The sequence below is a fragment of the Grammomys surdaster genome, unplaced genomic scaffold (assembly GCF_004785775.1).
Source record: "Grammomys surdaster isolate TR1022 unplaced genomic scaffold, NIH_TR_1.0 216, whole genome shotgun sequence".
In the NCBI taxonomy this organism is placed as follows: domain Eukaryota; kingdom Metazoa; phylum Chordata; class Mammalia; order Rodentia; family Muridae; genus Grammomys; species Grammomys surdaster.
The window spans coordinates 116,702-138,944 of NW_021604661.1; the positions used below are offsets into that span (position 1 = coordinate 116,702).

General features: G+C 44.9%; 2 protein-coding genes and 1 long non-coding RNA gene across 5 annotated transcripts in view; all 3 read left to right on the forward strand.

The window, feature by feature from the left end:
- The first annotated feature begins 1,330 nt into the window (after positions 1-1,330).
- Positions 1,331-2,495, forward strand: Gpr173 (G protein-coupled receptor 173). Its single transcript, XM_028772668.1, has one exon. The coding sequence runs from the start codon at positions 1,374-1,376 to the stop codon at positions 2,493-2,495; it is 1,122 nt and encodes a 373-aa protein (XP_028628501.1). The 5' UTR covers positions 1,331-1,373.
- A 3,886-nt stretch (positions 2,496-6,381) lies between these two features.
- On the forward strand, positions 6,382-12,058 carry Tspyl2 (TSPY like 2). Of its 2 annotated transcripts, none has more exons than XM_028772669.1 (7): positions 6,382-7,329; positions 8,483-8,560; positions 8,667-8,778; positions 8,866-9,011; positions 9,143-9,237; positions 9,495-10,174; positions 11,339-12,058. In XM_028772669.1, the coding sequence occupies exons 1-7, from the start codon at positions 6,538-6,540 to the stop codon at positions 11,485-11,487; spliced, it is 2,052 nt and encodes a 683-aa protein (XP_028628502.1). In that variant the 5' UTR covers positions 6,382-6,537; the 3' UTR covers positions 11,488-12,058. The 2 variants fall into 2 exon arrangements, with proteins under 2 accessions (XP_028628502.1, XP_028628503.1); XM_028772670.1 differs by having other exon boundaries at positions 9,498-10,174.
- Positions 12,059-17,158: 5,100 nt separating this feature from the next.
- The window catches only part of LOC114625377, a 35,478-nt gene continuing 30,393 nt past the window's right edge, over positions 17,159-22,243 (forward strand). Inside the window, exons 1-2 of one of the 2 annotated variants that reach the window (XR_003712070.1) lie at positions 17,159-17,276; positions 17,403-17,481. This is a non-coding gene — a long non-coding RNA (uncharacterized LOC114625377). The remainder of the gene's footprint in view (positions 17,277-17,402; positions 17,482-22,243) is intronic. The other variant, XR_003712069.1, reaches the window with a different exon arrangement.

Below are 22,243 nucleotides of genomic sequence, written 5' to 3' on the forward strand. Positions count from 1 at the left end.
TCTCTGCCTCTCTGCCTCTCTGCCTCTCTGCCTCTCTGCCTCTCTGCCTCTCTGCCTCTCTGCCTCTGCCTCCCAAGTGCTAGAGTAGTAATCTTTTATCTGTCTCATTCACAACTATATTCCCAGAGCATAAAACAGTGCATGACCTAAAGTAAAGAAATATTTTTTCCAGTGGACCAACACAAGCATACCTACATTTTTATATTGATACATAATCCTAAATTAACACAAAATAAAGCCAGAGGCTTTATCGTAATCCACAGCCCTACAACATCTGATCTTCTGTGACTTCACTTCCTACTACTGTGTTTCTGAAATGTACCATTTAACAAGATTAGTCTTCCCATTGCTCACAGAGCATGCTGCACACATTCCTGACCATGAATAAGGATATATTGCTAGGCATGGTGGCATAGAGCTGTAATCTTGCACATAGGAGTCTGAGGCAGGATGATCCCAATTCAAGGCCTGCCTGGGCTGGGAAAAAATGTTCATAGCCAACCTGCTCAACTTCATAAGATCCTATTACAAAATTAAAAGGTTTTAAAGTAAATTTTAAAGAAGGCTTAGGGATATAGCTCATTGGATGGGGTAGGCTCTTGCCTACCAGGCCTGAGACCCTAAATTCAATCCCCAGTACAGCAATAAAAGAAAAGAAGTAAGCAAAGAAGAAAGGAAATGGGAGAGAAAGTCAGAAAGACATCTAATGAGTGGCTGCCAATAGTTAAACAACAAAAAACCTGAAATACAATAAAAATGCATGAGTATATTACAATTAGGTCAAGTGGTGTGTAAAACTTTTAGTTGAGGTGTGTGTATATGTGTGTGTGACACACATATATAATTGTACTGGATTATGGGTAGCAATAAAAAAAAAAAGCTTGACTACAACTTTAGGACTTGTAAAAGGGAATAAGGGTGGTACCAACATCTACAACCCTACAGACCCATGAGTGGAGGAAGAAAGGAATCCGAGGACATTAGGAGACATAAAGCCCTTATACCCAGCAAGGAGGGGAGGGGCAGGAATAGCTGGAGAGTTAGTGGGAAGGGCTCATAGACACACTAACCTGCTCTCTCTGTTTCTTTCTCATCTGTTTCTCCCTCCCCTCATCCTGATTCATCCTTTCCACTTCAGTGTTGTTTTCTATCCATTTCTATCCTTGTTTCCATTTTTTTCAGTCTCGTTTACCACCCTGTTTCTGCATTTTTGTGTCTCCTACCCTCATCTCTCTGTCCCTCTGTCTCTATCTCCCTCCATTTTTCCCATTTGCAGGTGTAGCTCAGCAAGAAAACTGATGGAGTCCACCAGGGCCCATCAAATACTGAACTGGCCGATCCCCTAGGGTTGGGGGTAGCCCTTGCCCCTCAGTATGGCCAACACCACTGGAGAGCCCGAAGAGGTGAGCGGCGCTCTGTCCCTGCCATCAGCATCGGCTTATGTGAAACTAGTGCTGCTGGGACTGATCATGTGTGTAAGCCTGGCAGGCAATGCCATCTTGTCCCTGCTGGTGCTCAAGGAGCGTGCCCTGCACAAGGCTCCTTACTACTTTCTGCTGGACCTGTGCCTAGCCGATGGCATACGCTCTGCCATCTGCTTTCCCTTTGTACTGGCTTCTGTGCGCCATGGCTCCTCATGGACCTTCAGTGCACTCAGCTGTAAGATTGTGGCCTTTATGGCTGTGCTCTTTTGCTTCCATGCGGCCTTCATGCTGTTCTGCATCAGCGTCACCCGCTACATGGCCATCGCCCACCACCGCTTCTATGCTAAGCGCATGACACTCTGGACATGCGCAGCTGTCATCTGCATGGCCTGGACCTTGTCTGTGGCCATGGCTTTCCCACCTGTCTTTGATGTGGGCACCTACAAGTTTATCCGAGAGGAGGACCAGTGCATCTTTGAGCATCGCTACTTCAAAGCAAATGACACACTGGGCTTTATGCTTATGTTGGCTGTGCTCATGGCAGCCACACATGCTGTCTATGGCAAGCTGCTACTCTTCGAGTATCGTCACCGCAAGATGAAGCCAGTGCAGATGGTGCCAGCCATCAGCCAAAACTGGACATTCCATGGCCCTGGGGCTACTGGCCAGGCTGCTGCCAACTGGATCGCTGGCTTTGGCCGTGGGCCCATGCCGCCAACTCTGCTAGGTATCCGGCAGAATGGGCATGCAGCTAGCCGGCGGCTACTGGGCATGGACGAGGTCAAGGGTGAAAAGCAGCTGGGCCGAATGTTCTACGCGATTACACTGCTCTTCCTGCTCCTCTGGTCACCATACATTGTGGCCTGCTACTGGCGAGTGTTTGTGAAAGCCTGCGCTGTGCCCCACCGCTACCTGGCCACTGCTGTTTGGATGAGCTTCGCCCAGGCTGCCGTCAACCCAATCGTCTGCTTCCTGCTTAACAAGGACCTCAAGAAGTGCCTGAGGACTCATGCCCCTTGCTGGGGCACAGGAGGTGCCCCAGCTCCCAGAGAACCCTACTGTGTCATGTGAAGCAAGCCAGTAGGTGATAGGCAGGGAGAAAGTCATGATTACCATACTGGGGCCAGCAGCAGGGGAAGGGTGGGACCCATACAGAAGCCTTCTTTTTCGAGCTTCAGTCCAGGCTCTCAAACCATCCATAACTGAGGCCTTTTGCCAACACCTCCCTAGGGTTGGAAACATGATGAAGAACTGGAAAAGAGGCATTTCTAGTTTTGTGGGGCTTGTCCCGCAGCCTCCTCTACTTCTACAATCTCCTTTTCCCATGCCCTCCCTGCCTTCCCTTCCCTCTCCCCTCTCCTATCTTTCTAAAGTAACGATTCAGTAAATGAAAACAAACTGAAAATGCAGGGTTTTTAATAATAACAGCTGAGGAAACAGGCTTTCTTGCTTAAATGTCCCCCCCTTTTGACATTGTCAAGAAATGGGAAATTTCTCCTGTAAAATAGATTCCCAGAGATCTTATTGCCCCCTGGGTTCCCATTCACCCTCCCCTTCCAAATCTTTAGCAAGACTTGGATGTTTAGGAAATATTGGCTTAAGTCTTCAGACAAGAGGGACCAAATGGGGTGATGTATACCTTGGGAGCAAGGATGTTTAAATTGCTATGTTGTGTGCAATGTTGTTTTTGGCTAACCTTGAGCCAAAGCCCGATCTCCAATCCCTCCCTACCATGTCCAGACTTCACAAGTGTTTCTTGGGGCTGTTTGAGAAGCCAAGAGGATACAAAGAAAGGCCTCCATGATGTGCCCAGGATAGATGAAGAGCAGAATGGGGGATGGGCTCCTCAACCAGAGTATACCAAACTTAGCTACGTTAGCTACCCTTTTCTCCTAGAAATATATATCCACTTTAGTCCCCACTAGGGATGATGCGGGTATATGCTGACAGGGAAAATCATCCATGGAAGTTTAGGGAGATAGTTGAACTCTCCAGAGTAGCTGGAGTCCAGACCGTGGGGTCAGAGCTAAATTAAACTCCACAATTGTCTCTTGGGTTCACACTACTCCCCCTAAAATGAAAGTTCTTTGGGGACCTTGGTGACCAATAGTTATACAAACGTCAAGGCACTGTGGAATTGAGTCCATTCCTGCTTGAACTCTTTCTGTCCCTTCCTAGCCTCACAGTCCTTGATCTCCTTCTTGGTTGGGCCCCAAGAATCCTTCCCAGAAGTTTTTTCTTCATACACTCTTATCTATGCCCAAAATGGAGCAGACTACACCCAAATTTCAAAGATGGAAGGTCCCAAGCATCTTTTCCATGGACAAAGACCACTTTGGGCTTACTTAAAGGCCAGTTCTATAGACTGGTGAGCCAAGTTGGAACTCTTTGCCTAAGTTTGGGGCAGTGATCTCTCCACCCCCTTTCCTTCCTTATAAACTCCTGTCCTAAACTCCACCTCTACCCCAAGATAAGCCCTGAACTGAGGAAGTCTTGACCCAAAAGCAATGAAGGGGGCACTCTAGGCAGAAGAGATATTGATGACCCTGGTTGTGAAGTGGCCCTGAAAAAGCAAGCCAGAGGAGCTGAGAGGCTGGGAATGTGTGTTTGGGGTGGGGCTATTCTCTCAGTGATGATGATAGGAATGCCTTTCTGAGGGCTGGGGTGCAAAGACCAAGGCGGGAGGGCAAATAGGGTAGACTCAGGAGGGTTTTCCTCCATTTCCTTTTTCTAACTGCCTGGATTCATCATTGGATTTTGTAAATGGAAAAAGTGAAATGAACAATGTTATATTGGATGTTCTCTTTCTGTGTGTGTGTGTGTGTATGTGTGTGTGTGTTTGTGTGTGTGTGCACTCACACACACACATGGGCGCATGTCTGTGTCTATGTCTCCTATGTGTGTATGATCACATGGGGAGGTATGATTGAATGAGATAGCGTGTGTCTATGTGACTTTGTGTGGGTAAGAACTCCTAAGGAAAACTTGCCTGGTACACATATGTGAACAAATAGAGTACACACACAAGCACACACACACACACACACGATGGAGAGGAGACAAAAGTTAGTATGTGCCTGCAGCAGGAAACCGAGTGCTTAGGAGACGGAACTTGAAATTTTTTTATGTATGTATGTGTCAAGAGAGTCAACTCCCATCTCATAAGGCTGTCTGCCCTTGGCCCAGCTTCTGAGCACCAGGTAAGGAGAGAATACTTTAGAACCCCATCTCTTCCCAATGTCTGGAGATTCCGTCCTCACCTCGTATTTCTTAAATTGGATCACCATGGAAATAGGAACTGGGAAAGGAGGGGTAAACATGAAGGCAAATGGGGTTAATAAATGGACCCCTGTAATGTAATGGCTTTTAGAGGAACTCCTCAGCCTAAACTGCAAGTCCTTCTTAAGGTCCCACTGTATACAGTTGGGACTTTGTTCTGCTTTGACTAAATTCAGAAAGATAACACAAAGAAAAAGTTTGGGGATCTACCCAGCTGGCCTACTCCCTAGGCGCTCAATTAATTTACTATTTATTTACTTATTCCTTCAGGTGCACAGAATTGAGCTGACCCTATTCCTCAGTTCTTGGCACAGTGTATCATCATTGGTCCATGCAAGGTCCGTTTATTATTTCGCTTTGTCCCCTTCATCGCCCATCCCTGACCCCATCCTTTCCAATCCCACATAGGCACCACTCTTCTGTACTTAATGTGTGTCCTTCCAAACCACCGTTCATATGTTTATTTATTTATGTGTATCTGTGGAAAATATATGGTATTGATGTTTTAATTTACATAAACAGTATTGTACTATAAATCTTGTTCTGTTTCTTTTTTTCACTCAACATTCTGTTTTTGCGAAATCCAGCCATGTTGCTTGCTATACATAGATCAAACTCATCCTAGTAGTCCATCTAAAACATATATCACATCTTATCCATTCTCCTGGTGATGGATTCTGTGGTTCCTTCCCTCTGCTACCACAGCAAGGCTGCAATGGGCAATTATCTCCTCAGGAACGTCTAATTTAGAAGAAACAAGCTCAGAGAGGGACAGTGATTTGGCTAGAGTCACAGCGGAAGTCGCCTGCTATGGTTCTGCTAATTCTAGAACCAGAGCCAAAACTCCACCATCGTGCCTCATCAAAGACCAGCCATCTCTGATCACAAATAAAATAAAATATAATATTAGGGTACAATTATTTGTTATAAAAAGCAGCATCCATTTAGGAAAAGCTGAGAAGAGAAATAATGTATAAACAAAAAGAATTTTAAAGTTCTAGAAAAATCTAGCAAATTAGTTGAATCACAACCATTTTTTTTTATGACGCAGAGTAAGTTACTTTTTGCATCTGTGATTGTTTCTGGAGCCATTTTGCAGAGATGGAAAAAGCCATGTCAAAACCTGTCTACCAAAGCAAAAAGACCACAGATACTTAAATTACTAGCACATCAAGGCAGCCTGCGACTGAGGGGCTACAGCGCTCACCTCACGGGCATAAACTGGTGGGGGAAGGGACAGATTTTAAAAGTGCGTAGTTGTTCAGGGGAGCGGGGCGGGGAGAATGATAGCGAGGCTCTCTGATTTCATTTGAGCACGTCTTGTTCCCGGGTGCTTGCGCACTCCCTGCCACCCTCCCCGGGTCTAGTCTTGTGGTCTTCAGAATCACTGGTACTTTTCCCATTGGATAAAACGTTGCAAGAATGAGGGTAAACCTAGTTTTCCTCACAGCCAATCGCCCCACAGTTTTCCTCTCATCACTGAGGGGAAGTCAGCCTGATGATTGGTGGGTGCGAAGGGAGCCAATTAGAAAATGATGATGTGTAGTGTTGGCAAGCGGATTGCATGAGAGAAGGCAGGGGTTGAGGGAACGCTCACGCCAGCTCCAAGGCCTGCAGCCAATTGTGGGCAGAACAGACGCCATGCCAGGGAGTGGGCGGGGCCTCGGAGAGTGGCGCTGTGGGAGTAGGGCAGGCGCCGTGGGAGGGGACGTCAGAGCGAGGTGGTGAGCAGAGCTGGTCGCGTGAGGTGTGGCGGCTCCGCTTCAAGTGGGACTGGTGGCCACGGCCTTGTCTGAGAGCAAAAGAGCCAGTGCTTTCTTTGAGTGCGGTCAACATGGACCGCCCGGATGAGGGGCCTCCGGCCAAGACCCCCCGCCTGAGCAGCTCGGAACCCCGTCAGCGCGACCTGCCGCCACCGCCACCCCCACCGCTACTGCGACTGCCCCTGCCTCCACCCCAGCAGCGTCCGAGACCCCAGGAAGAAACCGAGGCTGCACAGGTGCTGGCTGACATGAGGGGGGTGGGCCCCACGCTACCCCCACCACTGCCCTATGTCATTCTCGAGGAAGGGGGGATCCGCGCGTATTTCACCCTGGGTGCTGAGAGTCCCGGATGGGATCACGCGATCGAGTCAGGGTTCGGGGAGGCCCCTTCCACGGGGATCGTGGAAACACTCCCGTCGTCAGAAATCTCTGGGGGAAGCGTGGCTATTGACTTTCAGGTTGCAGAGCCCAGCAGCCTTGGAGAGAAGGCCCTAGAAACCTGTAGCTTAGGAGGGTGGGGGCCCCAGATGTTAGTTGGTCCAAAGAGGAAGGAGGAGGCTATCATCATAGTGGAGGATGAGGATGAGGATGAAAAGGAAAGTGTGAGGAGGAGGCAGCGTCGGCGGTGGAGGAGGAGGAGGAGGAAGCAGAGGAAGGCGAAGGAGATGAGAGAGAGAAGTGCCCAGAGGATGGAAAGCATTCTGCAGGCCCTGGAGAGCATTCAAATGGACCTGGAGGCGGTGAACATCAAGGCAGGCAAGGCCTTCTTGCGTCTCAAACGCAAATTCATCCAGATGCGAAGACCCTTTTTGGAGCGCAGAGACCTCATCATCCAGCATATCCCAGGCTTCTGGGTCAAAGCAGTATCCTTCTCATCAGTATGCATGGGCCAGAAGCCCATGACTAAAGGGGAGATGTGCAGAAGAGAAACGGGGTGTGGGGGAGGGTCAGAAATGGGAATGAATCCCCATTAGAAGATTCTAGAAAGAGCAGAAGAGGGATGGCAAGAGGGCAAAATCGCATTTAAAACTAGACTGCAGATGGGAAAAGAGTAGCATCATAACATTTAAAAAGAAAATGGATCCCAGACAGTAAAAGAGGGAGGGGTAACAGAGAAGGCACACAGCCTATAAACAGAACAGCAGATAAAGGAGGAGAGGAGGAGGAATAAAGGTGATGAACTGACTAAGGAGGGAGGGCACATAAACTCTTCAAGAAGTGGGTGCTTAAACCACACAAGGCTCTGTAAGCCTAGGTCTCTGCTTAGATACCTAGAAATCTCAAATCTGTCTACTATCCGCTCCATTAGAGGGGAGAGGATAGAAATGGGATGGAACCCTGAAGAATCAGGAGAAAGACCACTTGGTTGTGGCACTCAAGTGGTTAAATGAAGGGAAAGGTAGAACAGAAAGACTCCCATCCAGTATTGGTGACTGTTGAGCTCATCCCCAGGAAAACATGTATGTAACATTTGAAATATATAGGTTTAACATTTTAGTAGAATTTATATAGGTATAAATACTTGGCCCATGATAAAAAGTGTCACATGATCACAGGCTCTCAGCAGTCAAGCATGGGGTATCATGCAGACATATAACTTCCATATCTAGACATGAGGCACCTGGTCCTAAGCACACAGACCTCTAGAGGCATTCATACATCATGTGGACACTGACCAGCAACACCTATACATGTAATGTCATTTAAATACAGACCCTCGGTAACCAAATGCATCATTACTTAGACTTGGGCTTTCAGCTCCCAGACACACAGTATTTTGTGAACATAAGCACAAGAATCACATGGACATGGTCTGAGACTCTTAGCATCTAGACATACAGCAAATATGAACCCTAGCAAGGTTCCCTAACACTGAGGTTTAACATTGCATAAGCACTCGCCTCCTCCACAGACATCACTCAAACACAGAAGGATCCCTCTTGCTTCAGCCTGTTTTGCTCTCCCCTCCCTGGCATTGAACAGATAATCCTTGACCTAAACTGCTCCACTCATCAGTTCCTCAACCACCCCAGAATTTCAATCTTGATCAACCAACGTGATAAAGACATTTTCCGCTACTTGACCAATCTTCAGGTCAGCCCAAAGAAGAAAGCCAAGGAGTCTGGTCTTTGGAGGTGAGGGGGTGAGTGGGAAGGGCCTTGGAAGGGATAGATACCACTATTACACCCACCCTGAGCAGGTACAGGATCTCAGACATATCTCCATGGGCTACAAAATGAAGCTGTACTTCCAGACAAACCCATACTTTACAAACATGGTGATCGTCAAGGAGTTCCAGCGCAACCGCTCAGGTAAGTTGTAGTCCCAGAAAAAACCTGTGCCCCCCCCCTTCATATTATCATTTCCCCTTCCTTCTGTATCTCTTCCTCTTCTTCTAGGCCGGTTGGTGTCTCATTCTACCCCAATACGTTGGCACCGGGGCCAGGAACCCCAGGCCTATAATCGCAGGAGCCACGACACCAGAGAAAGCTTCTTCAACTGGTTTTCCAATCACAGCCTCCCAGAAGCTGACAGAATTGCCGAGGTGAGGTCCCTCCTGGCATTGTCAGGGAAAGCCTTGCCAGACCTGCCCCTGGGTGCCAGAGAAATTGGGAGTGGGTTCTAGGACTTATACTCATGGCCCTTTTTGGTCTTCCCCTCCCCACCCCTCAACAGATCATCAAGAACGACCTGTGGGTTAACCCAGTACGCTACTACATGAGAGGAGGTGGCTACAGATCAAGCAGAAAGAAGCAACTAGGAAAGGAAAGGTGATGAGAGAAATTGTGCCTGAGAGGTTTTTGGGGGGAGGGGTGTTTTTAAATAGGGTAGAGACTAAGCTAGTGTCACACAGGATTTATAGAGGCACAGGGGACCATTGAGGTGATCCAATGAATACATTGTTTACTAATGAGCAGTGACCCCCAGAAGTAGCAATGGAACTTCCCCCATTCTTAGAAATCCTAGTACCCTACTGCCTTCCCATTACTCCCATTAATCTTTTACTAAGTTCTAAACTTGCCCACAGTAGAGCCAAGAATCAATATGAAATGGTGATCATGGAAGATGCTTATGACCATTATGCCATTGAAGACGTTGTCAGTGAAACCTCAGAAATTGATGAGCTCACTGACAATGAGGCCATTCACGACATCAAGATCTCTGACTTCATGGAGACCACTGACTATGACTACTTTGAAACCACTGATAATGAGGTGACCGATGTCAATGAGCCCCTGTGCGACAGTGAGAATCCTGACCATAGTGAGGGCTACAAGATCGCTGACAACAAAGGGAGCATTGCCACAACTCCAGATGACAACAGTGATGACCCAGAGGAAAAGAATACCTATGACAGTGAGGATTCCAACAGCGAGAAAGCTGACGGTGATAACAAAACCCTAGAAGGTGACAACCAGCAGGTTACTAGTATCCAAGACAGCAGTGATAGTGACAATGGAGATGAGGGCAGTGATGATGAAGATGATGATGGTAATGAGGGAGACAATGAGGGCAGTGATGATGATGACGATGAGGGTGACAATGAGGACAGTGATGATGACAGGGACATTAAATACTATAAGAATGTCAGTGAAGTCTTTGACAAGGTTCTGGATAACCGCACCAACCAGGATGACTATGCAGAGGAGGTAGAACTCATCTCTGAAGATTCAATTGAGGAAGAAGAGGAAGAGACCAGTGAGGAAGGTGAGATATAGGCCCCTCCCCCTTCCTTTCTCTTCTGAAAACACCCAGGCTTCTTTGAGCAACTGGTGGTGAGATAAACAGAATATGTGTTCTCTGCACTCAGAGGATAGGGCAATTAATTTCACCTCAAGGAGTGGGAAAGGAGAGGGAGAGCTAGGGAAAGGAGGTACCATTAATGTCGAGCCTTCTCCATGGCATGGATTATCGACACAATGTTCAGCAAGGCTTCCGAGATTATTAGAGGACCCTCCTGAAAGCTGCTTCTCTCGGAAGAGTTTGTTGATACATGTGTTAGGCAAATAATGCATAAATATCCTAGACATTCTAAGAATCCTGCCTTTAAAACCACTAATTCACTTTGCAGAGCTCCAGATTTCCCAGACCTCTTGACCACAAACATGTTCTTTGTCCAACACTATATACATTTGGGAAACTGCTTAGGGAAGATTGCACATGGAAGTCTGAGGGATAATGCAGTATTTAAATTGACTCCCAGGTTTAGTTCTGACCTGGAAGACTGGGAAAAGAACTCATTTAAACCTGGCTATGGAAAAACAAAGACATGAGCCCCAGGGGTAGGTGGCAGAGATAGAAAAACCAGCCACTTCTGAAGGTTTGGTCATGGGGCTCCTGGCAAACTTCCATTGAAGAAAGGAGCAAGGCACTAAGGGTGAAAGTGTGCAGCAAGGGAGGAGCCACAGACACATTTTTGGGTAGGCTGGGGAAACGAAGGGAATTGTCAGTCCTCTTTGTCTTCTGTCTGATGCCATCTCTTTTCTCCAAGGATGGGAAGCAGAGGCTGCCTAGCTCTGGAGTGGAGTGGGGGTGGGGAATTAGACTGAAGAAGGCAGACTAGAGTCTATGTTTGGGTCACACGAGGTGCAAAAAGTAACTGTTGTAAGTGTAAGACCAAGGCCTCGCTCAGGAAGAGAAGCACATTGAGGAGTGTGGGGACAGGAGAAAGAGGAATGAATGTATCAGTTTTGATCTGACAAAGATGAACGCCCTGCCTTCCTGCCTCCTTCCCTCTTCTAACCTTGGGTCTGAGCACAATCTCAGTGGTACTCTCTGTCCCCTCTCTCCCTCCCTGTCCCAAAAGAGAGGCACTGTTCACTTTTCAAGGGGCATCCAACCACCTTTCCCCGTGTCCTCTCTTCTCCACAGCTAGCGAGCTAAGCGACAACAGCTATGAAGATGAACAAGTCTATGGGGTGGAAGGAAGTGAAGTGAGCTCAGAAGATTCTGATATCCAGGAAGTGCTGCCGGTCCCGAATCCTTGGGCCAGCCTGGAGAAGAAAGGGAAAATCGGATAAACAGCTTGCCCTTTAGGGGCTCTCCCTATATACCCCCATACCCTATCCCATTTGCCCTCCTCTTCAGCTAGGGCTGTGCGGACCCATATTGCACTTCTCGGGGGAGACCGACTTATTACACGGGTTTAAAGTTTATTTTTATGGTTTAGTAATCGCAGAGTTCTTATTTGGAGGAGGGATCACCCTCCCCTTCGGCCCTCCTCCACTGCAGGCTTCTGTGTGCTGCTAATCTTATTTATTGTGATGCCTTGGTCAGGGCCCCTCTAGTCCCCTTCTCGTGAGCTTAGGCCCAAGCCCCTCTCTCCGTGCTTCGTGGACATCCTATCTCTAAGCGAGAAGGGCCGCTGTGACCTTTGTCCCAACTGCACTAAGGCCTCAGACTCTGCTACCACCCGCTTCTCCAGAGTTTCTCTCCGACTCCTTTTCTTCCCCTCAACCAGCCCTGACCGCTAGCCCGCCTCAGTGTCTTTGCAAGGCAGCTTCGCCTTTGTGGTATTCCTGCTCCCCAGAAGCTCCGCCCCTTTCCCCGTGACCCTTGACGAGCCTAATAAAATTAAGCAAATGCAAAGTGCGACTTGGAGTCTTTTGTCCGCCCCGTTGCGCCGTCGCAAACCGGCAGGAAACGCCCTGGCACCATGGTGGTACCAAACGGTTTCACTGGCCGAGTAGAGCGCCGCGAGACTGCAAAACCATTGCGTCAGACCAATGCGGACCATCCTGGCCAATGACGGGACGAGGTTGAGGGCACCCTGCCCCCACTCCGAGACCTAACAAACCCCACTAGGTAGGAAAGAGCTTCCCACGCCTTTCCTTTGGCGCATGCGCAGAGAAATCCTGCGGCCCAGACCATCAATTTATTTGGTGATTCATCTATTAATTTACAGTGCGTCAAACCATTTTTTTCAGGCCTAGTTCGAGCTGGGTTGGAAGAGCTATTTTTCCTGTTCACATATAGTTTAAGAAAAAAAAGTCACGACAGCAGTCTAGACAGCGCAACCGAGTCACGCACAAGAGATTAGGGGGGTGTGCAGTGTTCCTTCCTGGCCCTGGGCCAGATGTCCGTGGGGAGGCAAGAGAAAAGATGGCCTGAGTCATGGAGTTTGCATTGAAGATAACGGAAAAAAAGAAAAGAAATTAATATGTAGCTGTATGGTGAGATAGGCTCAGAGCTGGGCATCTGAAAGGCAAGTTTTAATCTTCGAGACCTTGAAAAGACTGAAGAGTGCTAAACCTGAGATAATAGCAACTTTACTAGAACAGACACCAGAAATGTTTACCATATTCACTCCGTAGTGATGATGACTAAGCTTTAAATATTTTAATTATTTAAGATATATTTATTTTTGAGTGTGTGTGTGGGGCGGGGGTTGTTTTGCCTGCATGTATGTATATGTGTCTGTACCACTTGCGTGCCTGATGCTCATAGAGGTCAGAAGAGGACGTCAGACCCTCTGGAACTGGAGTTACAGATGTCGTGAGCTGCCATTTGAATGCTGGAAACCCGAATTTTGGCCTTCTGCAAGAGCAGTAAACATTTGCATCCACTGAACATCGCTCCTACCCCCTATTTAAATTGTGTATATGTGTGTGTCCCTAGGATAGTGCAAGTATCCAAGAATGCAAAGAGTCTCTAGGTGCCCTAGGAAACAAACTTTGGTCCTCAGGAAAAACAATACATACTCTTAGCCATTAAACCATGGCCCCAAAGGTGTATTTTAAGTAAATAGCCTAGTGGTTTTTTTCAATATATCTCCCAAACTAGGCATTGAAAATCTTATTTTGTAGGACGGCTTCATCAAGTTTGCCTTTTAAAAAATGCCCTCTGCTGACTGTCAGGAGCATTGAAGGAGATCAGTGTAGAAGCAGGGTTATCTATCTCAGATGAGGGTGGCATGGGATGGAGGAATTTGGAGATTTTTTTTAAAAAGATTTCTTTTTTAAGTTTTAGATTGAGAAATACTGCAAAAAAAATTAGAGAAGTCTGGAGCACCTCACAGCCAGTTTGTCTTATCATTTATATTTCACATTAGTCAATTAAAGAATCAATATCATCAGCACATTATGATTATTCAAAGTCTTTCTTATTAAGGTTTTCTTAGTTTTAACATATGGTCCTTTTCTGTTTCTAGTTCTCATCATGAGTACCACAGTCCATTTAAGCATTATATCTACTTAGGCTCCTCTTGGTTATGGCACTTTCTCCGAGTTTCCTTGTTTTTGATGTCCTGGAGTTGTCAACACCGGAGAAATATTTGGTAGAATGTCTTTGATTGAGAATTACCTGACGTTTTCTACTTTTTAAAGGGCATAATGAGTCTGAGGGAGGAAGACCACAAATATAGTATGTCCCTTTCATCACATCAAAGATATGTAACTATCCGTATGACATCATGGTAGATGTTATCGTGGATCACCTGGCCAAGGTAATGTCTGCCAGGATTCTCTACTCTAAAGTTACTGTTCCTCCCTTGCCCCTGCTTTGAAGAAAAGCTAAGTGCAGCCCATGCTTTAAAAATGATGAATTATCAGGGAGAGGAGGTATGGGATGTGGAACAGTCAGAGGGCAGACCGGGACGGGGATAAAGACTGGACTGTATAAAAGATTAAGGAATAAAAAAAAAAGAGGAATTACAGTACTCTTACTCTTTAAGAGAAAAGTAACTACATAAATTAATTGGAATTCTAATGCACAAAAATCTGTTCAATAATAGCTTTTAGGATATTGGAATTCTATGGGAAGAGAGAATAAAGCAGGTTTATTCTGATGGCAGGTTGCTGTGGGGTCTCTGACAAGGCCCCTTTCCTTTCTGGGCTTCTTCTTTGATATGGTTTGAATCTTGGAAATAGATCTACTTGTTCTTTTCTTTTTTTACATGTTCTTAATAATGTTTTGGAGAGAAGACAGAGATTTTGATGATTCTGATTCTGACCTTGACTCACCTTGTCAGAGTTAAGTAAACAGGACTGAGACAGAATGGAGGAATACCTTAGCTAGGCATGGTGCTGGTCACCTGTAAGTAGTCAGAAGGCCAAGGCAACAAGATTGCTCAAGCCCAGAATTTGAGACCAACATAGCACACTCTATATTGTCTATATTCCTCAAAGGGAAACCCAAGCTATTAAAAAAAGATAAGTGAACTCTTATCCAAGGTAATACAGTATCTTCAGACTGGAGTTTATAGAACAGGATCTTAAGCTAAGGCATCTTGGGAAGAATGAGGATATATATATATATATCCCTGAACTATCTGAAGCCAGCCCCAGTAAGCATGTATGTATGAAGAGAAAGGGCAAAGAGATCTTAGGAGTAAAGCCCCTGGAGTGAACCAGCAAGGAAGTCAGCTTGGGAGGAGTAGCTGCCAGTATAACAGGGAGCAAGCCTGGATCCTCGTGCCTCAATCTGTCCTAACTAGTGTAATTCCCTCATCCTCTCTAGCAGGTAGCCACTCTACCCCAAAAGGACCCTGGTCTTCTAGGACACACTTAAATGCCCATAATGGGTCTAACACAGTTGGCCAGAGTGCTAATGCACTGAGCTGAAGTATGTAACAAGAGAAAGTTCTTCACCCAAAGTGTTATCTTGTTACCAGTACCCTCTTTTCTCAGCCTGGATCTTCAAAAAAAAAAAAAAAAAGGTTAGAATGTTTTTAAGGTCAAACCTAGCTCTAAAATATAGCAAGCATCAGAAAACATGAGCATTATTAACTAGGACTGTAAACAGAAACCAGGACAATGTATAACGATGGGTCTCATGCTCCCCAGGGCCTGTTCTTATGTTGAAACTACTTGTTTTGATAGACTTTCCATTTTATAGCCCTGTGCAACAAAGGGCCCTGCTGCTAGGTGTGAGGGTCCCAAGATCTTCTGGTGTCATGAAAGTGTCATTCACTTTTGTGGACAGGATCAGATTAGCAGGGACAAAACTAGATTCAGGACTATCCCTCCTTGGGTGACAAAAACAAACAAACAAAACAAACAACAAAAAAACAGCATTTGCTCTCTCAAGCATTTGTTAATACATATTTCATTGAGTACCAATGATGTGCCTAATTAGTCTAATAGAAATACAGCTAGGAAACAAAAGAAAATATGTCTGTCCTGTTGGAGCTAAGAGATCAACTTCAAATTTTTGTGTCATTGATTTCTTTTGTGACCTAGTGAAGCCTATAGACCTCTTCTCACAAAAATTATCTTTTAAAATCAGAAAAACACATCTGAATTAGAAAGCTAACTATTAAAATATTAAAATGCAAAATTGTGCTAGAGTCATATATGTATTGGTCATTAATCCATTAAATCATAGGATGCTTGGTTTAAAGACTACAATTATTGTGATTTCAGATTTATTTTATTTTTATTTATGTGTGTATATGTGTATATGCTCCTGTGCATGCACTCATGTGTGCTATGCAAAGGTGTGTGCCAAACAAAGATATCTGGTCCCCTGGAGAGGAGTTACAGGCAACTGACATTCATGTTGGCAACTAAACTCAAGTCCTCTACAAGAGCAGTAAGCACTTGTAACCATGGAGTTATCTCTCTGGCGCCTAATTATCATGACTTTAAAGCACTGATTATGTATTTCAGAGATTACATATTGGAAAGATCTGCAACTTTACACTGTGATGGATAAATCTCTTTGATTGCTACTGGTAACAATCACCAGTATTACTACTAGTGTCACAGTGAGTTACATCCTTTATTGAAAACATGCTAAATTTTGCTAAACAGAGAGGGAAAACAAAGATGTAAATTCATTCCCATCCAAGTTATTCCTCCCTGCCCTAAAGCTATGCCCCCAGACTCTCCGGAAGGATCTGTGCTACCCAAATTTAAAATTTGTTAATAGAACGAGCCGTCCTGTCTTCCCTTCCTTCTTAAATATCTTTCCTTTAGAAGAGAGAGAGCTAGATTTTATTCTAGGTAATTGCCGCACAATTTCAGGCCAGTAAGTTTGCCTCATTGGAAGGCATCTGTGCTCGCCACTGAACTACCAATGCTTCATCGAGTTTGCTTCTTTAGGCCATAGCTTCTTTTACTTGAACACTGACCACACCTAATTAAAAAATGAAATAAAATCTGTCGGGTATAAATGGCTCATATCTTTAATCCCACCACTCAAGAGGCAGAGGCAGGCCTGGTTTACAAGGCAAGTCATGCCGTGGGCTACAAAGTAGGATCACCGTATTCTCTCTCCATGGTTTACATGGCGAGTCAGCCAGAGCTACAAAGTAGGATCACCTTATTGTCCATGGATGGAATTAGGAACAATGCTTACCGGGAAAGAGAGAAACCTAGCTCAGAAACTCCTACAAGTGGGTGTGGAGCTATAGGAAACTGGAAGCAGAGTCGCAGTGTCTCTTAGCAAAACTGTGTAAGGGCAATGTGGCTACAGAAAGAAAGAAGTGGTCACGAAAGTAATAATTCTATTCAGCGATTTGTGCCTGGTTTAGGGCTTCCTGCGTGTTCACAAGTAACCCCCGGAAGCCCAGACCTGCAAAAGGACTGAGGAGTAATCCTTTCTTGACCAGTGTTGTTAACGGAAGGGCTTGCTCATAAGCCAATCACACCCTCAAAGAGGGTGGAGTTTTCATCGGTGCTTCCAATTCCAACCAATCTCAGGGAAGGCAGGAAGGCAATCCTCCAATGGGAGCTGAGGAGTCCGCGGTAGTGGTGGAGCAACGCTACCCTGCCTGGGGTCCGCGGAGAAGCGTCGGTGTCTGCGAGATCTTGCTGGGGGCCAGGTATCCATTCTCCTGCGGCAGCTGTAGAACCTACGGAGACTAGAGGTATCCCAAAAGAAGCAGTAAAGATGGGGTGGTGGGTAAGCAAACGGCGGGAGGGGAGAGAATGGCCCAGAACGCATGTGGGGAGGGACCTGGCGCGCTTTTACCTGGGCGGCCTTTCGACTCTAGGTCCGTGGGTGGTGGAGGATCCTTTGCGTAGCAAAAAAGGAAGGCGAGTGTTCCTGCATCCTCTCCAGACGGTACCCAGGTGAGTAGTACCCTCTTGAACCCACCATCCGTGCCCACCCTCTGCGAGCCTCCCAATCCCGTTCTCTGGGGAAAAGATTTCGCGCAGGTCTGCTGCTCACGTGATTATCTGTGTTCTAGTCTTGACTCCATATCTGCCTCTACCCAACATTTTCTGTCTCTCTCTGAGACGTACTAAGATATACCAGACTCAGGAGGCCTAATCCTTACCTGACCCCTTGAAATCAGCTATGAAACTTTGAACTATCCGCTCTACTCATTTGGGTCTCAGTTTCATCGTCTGTCAAATGGGGGTCTGTCTCTACCTGAGCCAATGCACATGCTTGGTCCCTAGAAATTTTTTTTCAATAAATAATGATGATTGTGATTGAAAGAATATTGATTCTCTTAGTCTCTGACTTTTTTTCACCCCTGTCTGTCTCTGACCCTCTCCCCACTGGATCTTTTTTTTTTTTTTTTTTAATGCTTCTGCCCTCACTTTCCACCCTGAACCTAATTCTTTCCTATCCCTAATGTGGTTGGAGGTGCAATATTTATAACAACGAGTGTGGCCCAAAGGTAGGGCTCAAGAGCTACTTGTCTCGTTGAGGATAGAGCCCTCTGTTTCTCAGCCTTCTCTGTTAAACCAGTATAGACACCAAGAATGGGGAGAAATTTATATTAAAAGCTACTTTTAGCCAGCTTTGATGGTGGTACATGACTATATTCACAGCATTCAGGAGGATTACCAGAAGTCCAAGACCAGCCTCAGCTATAGTGAGTCTAAAGTAAACCTGGGTTACAATGTAAAACACTGTCTTGGTTCCTCCTCACCCCCCCATCACCCCCACAAAACATTTTATTTTATTTTTTTTTCCAATTAAAGGTTTCAGCCCCGGCTGTCCTAGAACTCACTCTGTAGACCAGGCTGGCCTTGAACTCACAGAAAAACCACTTGCCTTTGCCTTCTGAGTGCTGGGATTAAAGACATGCACCACCACCAGGGCCATAAAACAGTTTAATAGCCATTCTGTAATGTTGGTCACCACAGATAGTCCAAGGATCTTATATCCCCATGTAGCTCTGGGCATCTTTTCTTATTATAGTCCCACGTAGTCCTCATCTCTTCCCATCCCTATCCTAACTGTTCAATATTCTTGCTATACCTTTGTCATTCTGACAACTATAGATCCAATAGTCTATTTTTTTTTTTTTAGCATAGAGTAGGGTTTATTCAGGGCATGTGGAGGGGAGCCAGGAGGGTAGTAGAGGCGGGGAGAGAGAGAAAGAGCAGAGAGGTAGAGGAGTAGAAGCTGGTCGTGACCACATGGAGAGAGGGGGAAGGGAATGGGGGAGGGACGGGGGGGGGAGAGCTAGAGGCAAGAGAGTAAGAGCCCAATAGTCTATTTTTATAATGTACAGTTTGCCTCCACTATTTTTTAATGAAGAACATAAAAAGTAGACTGTATACACAATCCTCCACAGCTTCTAATGACATTTTAATTGTAATATAATGGAGATAAATTTATTTTTGTATGCTTGTTTGTTTTTATTTTTCAAGGCAAGGTTTCTCTTTGTACAGCACTGGCTATTCTGGAACTCACTTTGTAAACCAGGCTGGCCTCGAACTCTGCCTCCTGAATGCTGGGGATGAAGAAAAATTTATAATAAAACAGTATGCACTTCAATACATAAATGCTTTGATATGACTTCACTAAAAGAAATCATTTTACACATTAATTCATGTATGTGACTTGTGCATGTGACAGCTACATGAGTATTGCTTGAGTGGTGACTCAGAAACGATAGGTATGATATAGTTCCATTTCCATAAATGAGGAGTAATTCTTCATAAACTTCTAAACAAAAGAATGTGTAAATGTCTCTCTGGTTGCTAGATTTCTAGAAAAGTGAGTATGAACGAATATCCTTGTTCACTGACTCCTCTAGCTTTACCTCCTTACCACTGTGCTTCCTTACTCCATCTCACCTATAATAGCCACCTTGAGGTTATTTGAATGCGTTAGGCACACTTTTGCCTGGAGGGGAGTTGTGTTAGGCCTTACCCTCCCTTTAGAATACTCTTTCCCAAATTATCCACAGGTCCTATTCCCTCACTTTCTTCAGGTTTCTGTTTAGTTGTCATTTTCTTGTTGAGGTCTACCATGACAATCCTGCTTAAAAATCCATCCGAGTTTGAACACTAACCCAACTTTATTAGTTCCCATTGCATTCCATCTTCTTACATTGTACGGTGACGTGCTGCTTAACAATGGGACTGTATCCTGAGGAAAGTATCATTATGTAATTTAGTCATTGTGCAAAAGTATAGAGTGCTTACTCAAACTAAGACCTTTGTGACATCACCAGACAATACAATTTTATGGGATGAACACCATTTAAGCAGGCCATTGTTGACCAAAACTTCATTATACAGTCTGTGGCTGTATGTTATTTACTTCTATTGTGTTTGTAGTTTATCGTCTAATTATCCACTCAGTTGTAAGCTCTAGAAAAGGGAAAGGGTTTTTTGTCTTTTTCTTTTTTTACTTACTGATAGGTTCATAGTACCTAAAATACTACTGGTACATGATAGGCTTTCTTTAAATGTTAGTCAAGTGGATAAATTAGAAATGAATAAGCAGACCTCTTTAAACTTCAATAATGGTTTGGAGGGTCAATCTAAAGTTGTGTGGATGCAGTACAATTCTTTGTTATGTGGTGCTGTCTGGTGCACAGCAGAACAGTGGGCATCTCTGGTAGATGCCCACTAATGTCACTAATGCTCTCCAATGATCGTGCCAGTTAGAAATCCCCACCCCTGGCAAACACTCTTTGACTTGAACAGTGATCTGACTTTCCACTGAACACTCTTGCCCACCCTTGCAGCCTTCTAATACTCCACTGTGTGATTCTAGTTGCCCTTCCCATGAATTTTCTTTCTTGCCTTTTTAAGCCTGTTTTTGTTTTCTGATTACTTCCAGAGCTGGGGAGTGAACCTTTGGTCTCTCACATGCTAGACAGACGCTCCACCACTGAGCTATAGCCAAACCCTGTTTTCAGAATTTTTTTTAGTTTTTCTTTAGATTTATTCATTCTTTTATGTGTATGAGTGTTTAGCCATTATGTATGTACATGCACTGTGTGTGAGTGCCTGGTGCAGAAGAAGGTCAGAAAAGAACATCAGACCCCTGGATCTGGGGTTATGGGTGGATGTGAGTCACCATATAGGTGCTGGGAATTGAACCTAGGTCCTCTGAAAGAGCAACAGGTGCTTTCAACCTCTGAACCATCTCTACAGCCCTGTTTTCACTTTCGTTTGTTTTGTTTTTTGAGACAGGGTTTCTCTGTGTAGCCCTGGCTGTCCTGGAACTCACTCTGTAGACCAGGCTGGCCTTGAACTCAGATCCACCTGTCTCTGCCTCCTGAGTGCTGGAATTAAAGGCATGTGCCACCACCACCTGGCTGTGCTTCCATATTTTAAAAAATGGTATATTTTATGTGTTTTGCTGGCATGGCATGCACTGCCCACAGAGATCAGAAGAAGGCATAGTATTCCCTGGAACTGGAGTTACAGGTGGTTTGCAAGACCAACAAGTGCTCTTAAACACTGAGCCATCTCCCCAGCCTGTGTTTTCAGAATTTTTAAACTTTCATATTTTTATACGTTTTGGAAGAGTTTCAATATATACTTCAGTCAAATTACCTACCTTAGATAACATTGTCATTCAGTTGTGTTTCCTCACCTGGGACAGTTCTTTTAGTCTTTCTTGTCTTTCATTACTTTGACATTTGCATTTGTTTTTGTTTTTTAAAACAGGATCTCTCTACATAGCCCTGGTTGTCCTAGAACTCACTATGTAGATCAGGCTGGCCTCAAACTCACAGAGATTCACCTGCTTCTGTCTCCTGAGTGCTGGGATTAAAGGCATGTACCACCACTCCCAGCTGAACTTGATATTTTTTAAGTATCCTGGCCAGTTATTTTATAGAATTTGGGTTTGCATAATTTTTGTTGTGATTATATTAGTTTTAAGGTCTGTATTTTAAGCATGAATACCAGAAGATATGTTGCATGTTTGTTGTTCTATCAGGAGGGAACATAATAACATTAAGATATGTTGCATGTTTGTTGTTATATCAGGAGGGGACATAATAACATTTTGCCCTAATATTCTTTTCTTTTCTTTTCTTTTTTTTTTTTTTTTTGGCTGGGGGCCAGCCTGGCCTGGGATGGTTTTAAGGACACAGAATTGGACATATTTTTAAAATCTGATGGTCTCAGGTAGCTTTAAAGATTGGTAATCTCTAGCCTTCTAGCTCTCTAATGATACTGAATGCTTGCTGATAACTTCTAAAATGTCCTATTTTTTTTCTTGCTTATTCTGCAGTTAAAAAACACTGGCTTGGGTGATTAACACCTGTTGCCTAGCAGCGAGGAAATTGCTCCCTTCTCTGTCCAGGCAGCCAGAAGCCTCACTTGCTAGGCTAGTTAACTCTTTGTGAACCAGAGAGGAAGGAAAAGAAAAGAATTAAGTTGCTTTATACAGGCAGATATGCACATACACATATATGTTCATACATACATTTAGATTCTCATTCACATTCTCACTTACACATTCATAATTTTGCTGGGCCCAATCACCTGTCTCATACACTCCACAAGTATTCAAGCATGCTTACATACATACACACATACACCTTCATACATATGTACAGACAAACAGACATATACATTGGATGGATGGATGGATGGATGGATGGATGGATGGATGGATGGATGG

What these genes read in the sequence shown, in the direction of transcription:
- Tspyl2 (XM_028772669.1), top strand. Translation starts at nt 6,538, where the DNA reads ATGGACCGCCCGGATGAGGGGCCTCCGGCCAAGACCCCCCGCCTGAGC. An exon ending in GTTCCAGCGCAACCGCTCAG is followed by an intron (nt 8,779 to 8,865) that starts GTAAGTTGTAGT and finishes CTCTTCTTCTAG; the next exon opens with GCCGGTTGGTGTCTCATTCT. An exon ending in AAGCTGACAGAATTGCCGAG is followed by an intron (nt 9,012 to 9,142) that starts GTGAGGTCCCTC and finishes ACCCCTCAACAG; the next exon opens with ATCATCAAGAACGACCTGTG.
- Gpr173 (XM_028772668.1), top strand. Translation starts at nt 1,374, where the DNA reads ATGGCCAACACCACTGGAGAGCCCGAAGAGGTGAGCGGCGCTCTGTCC.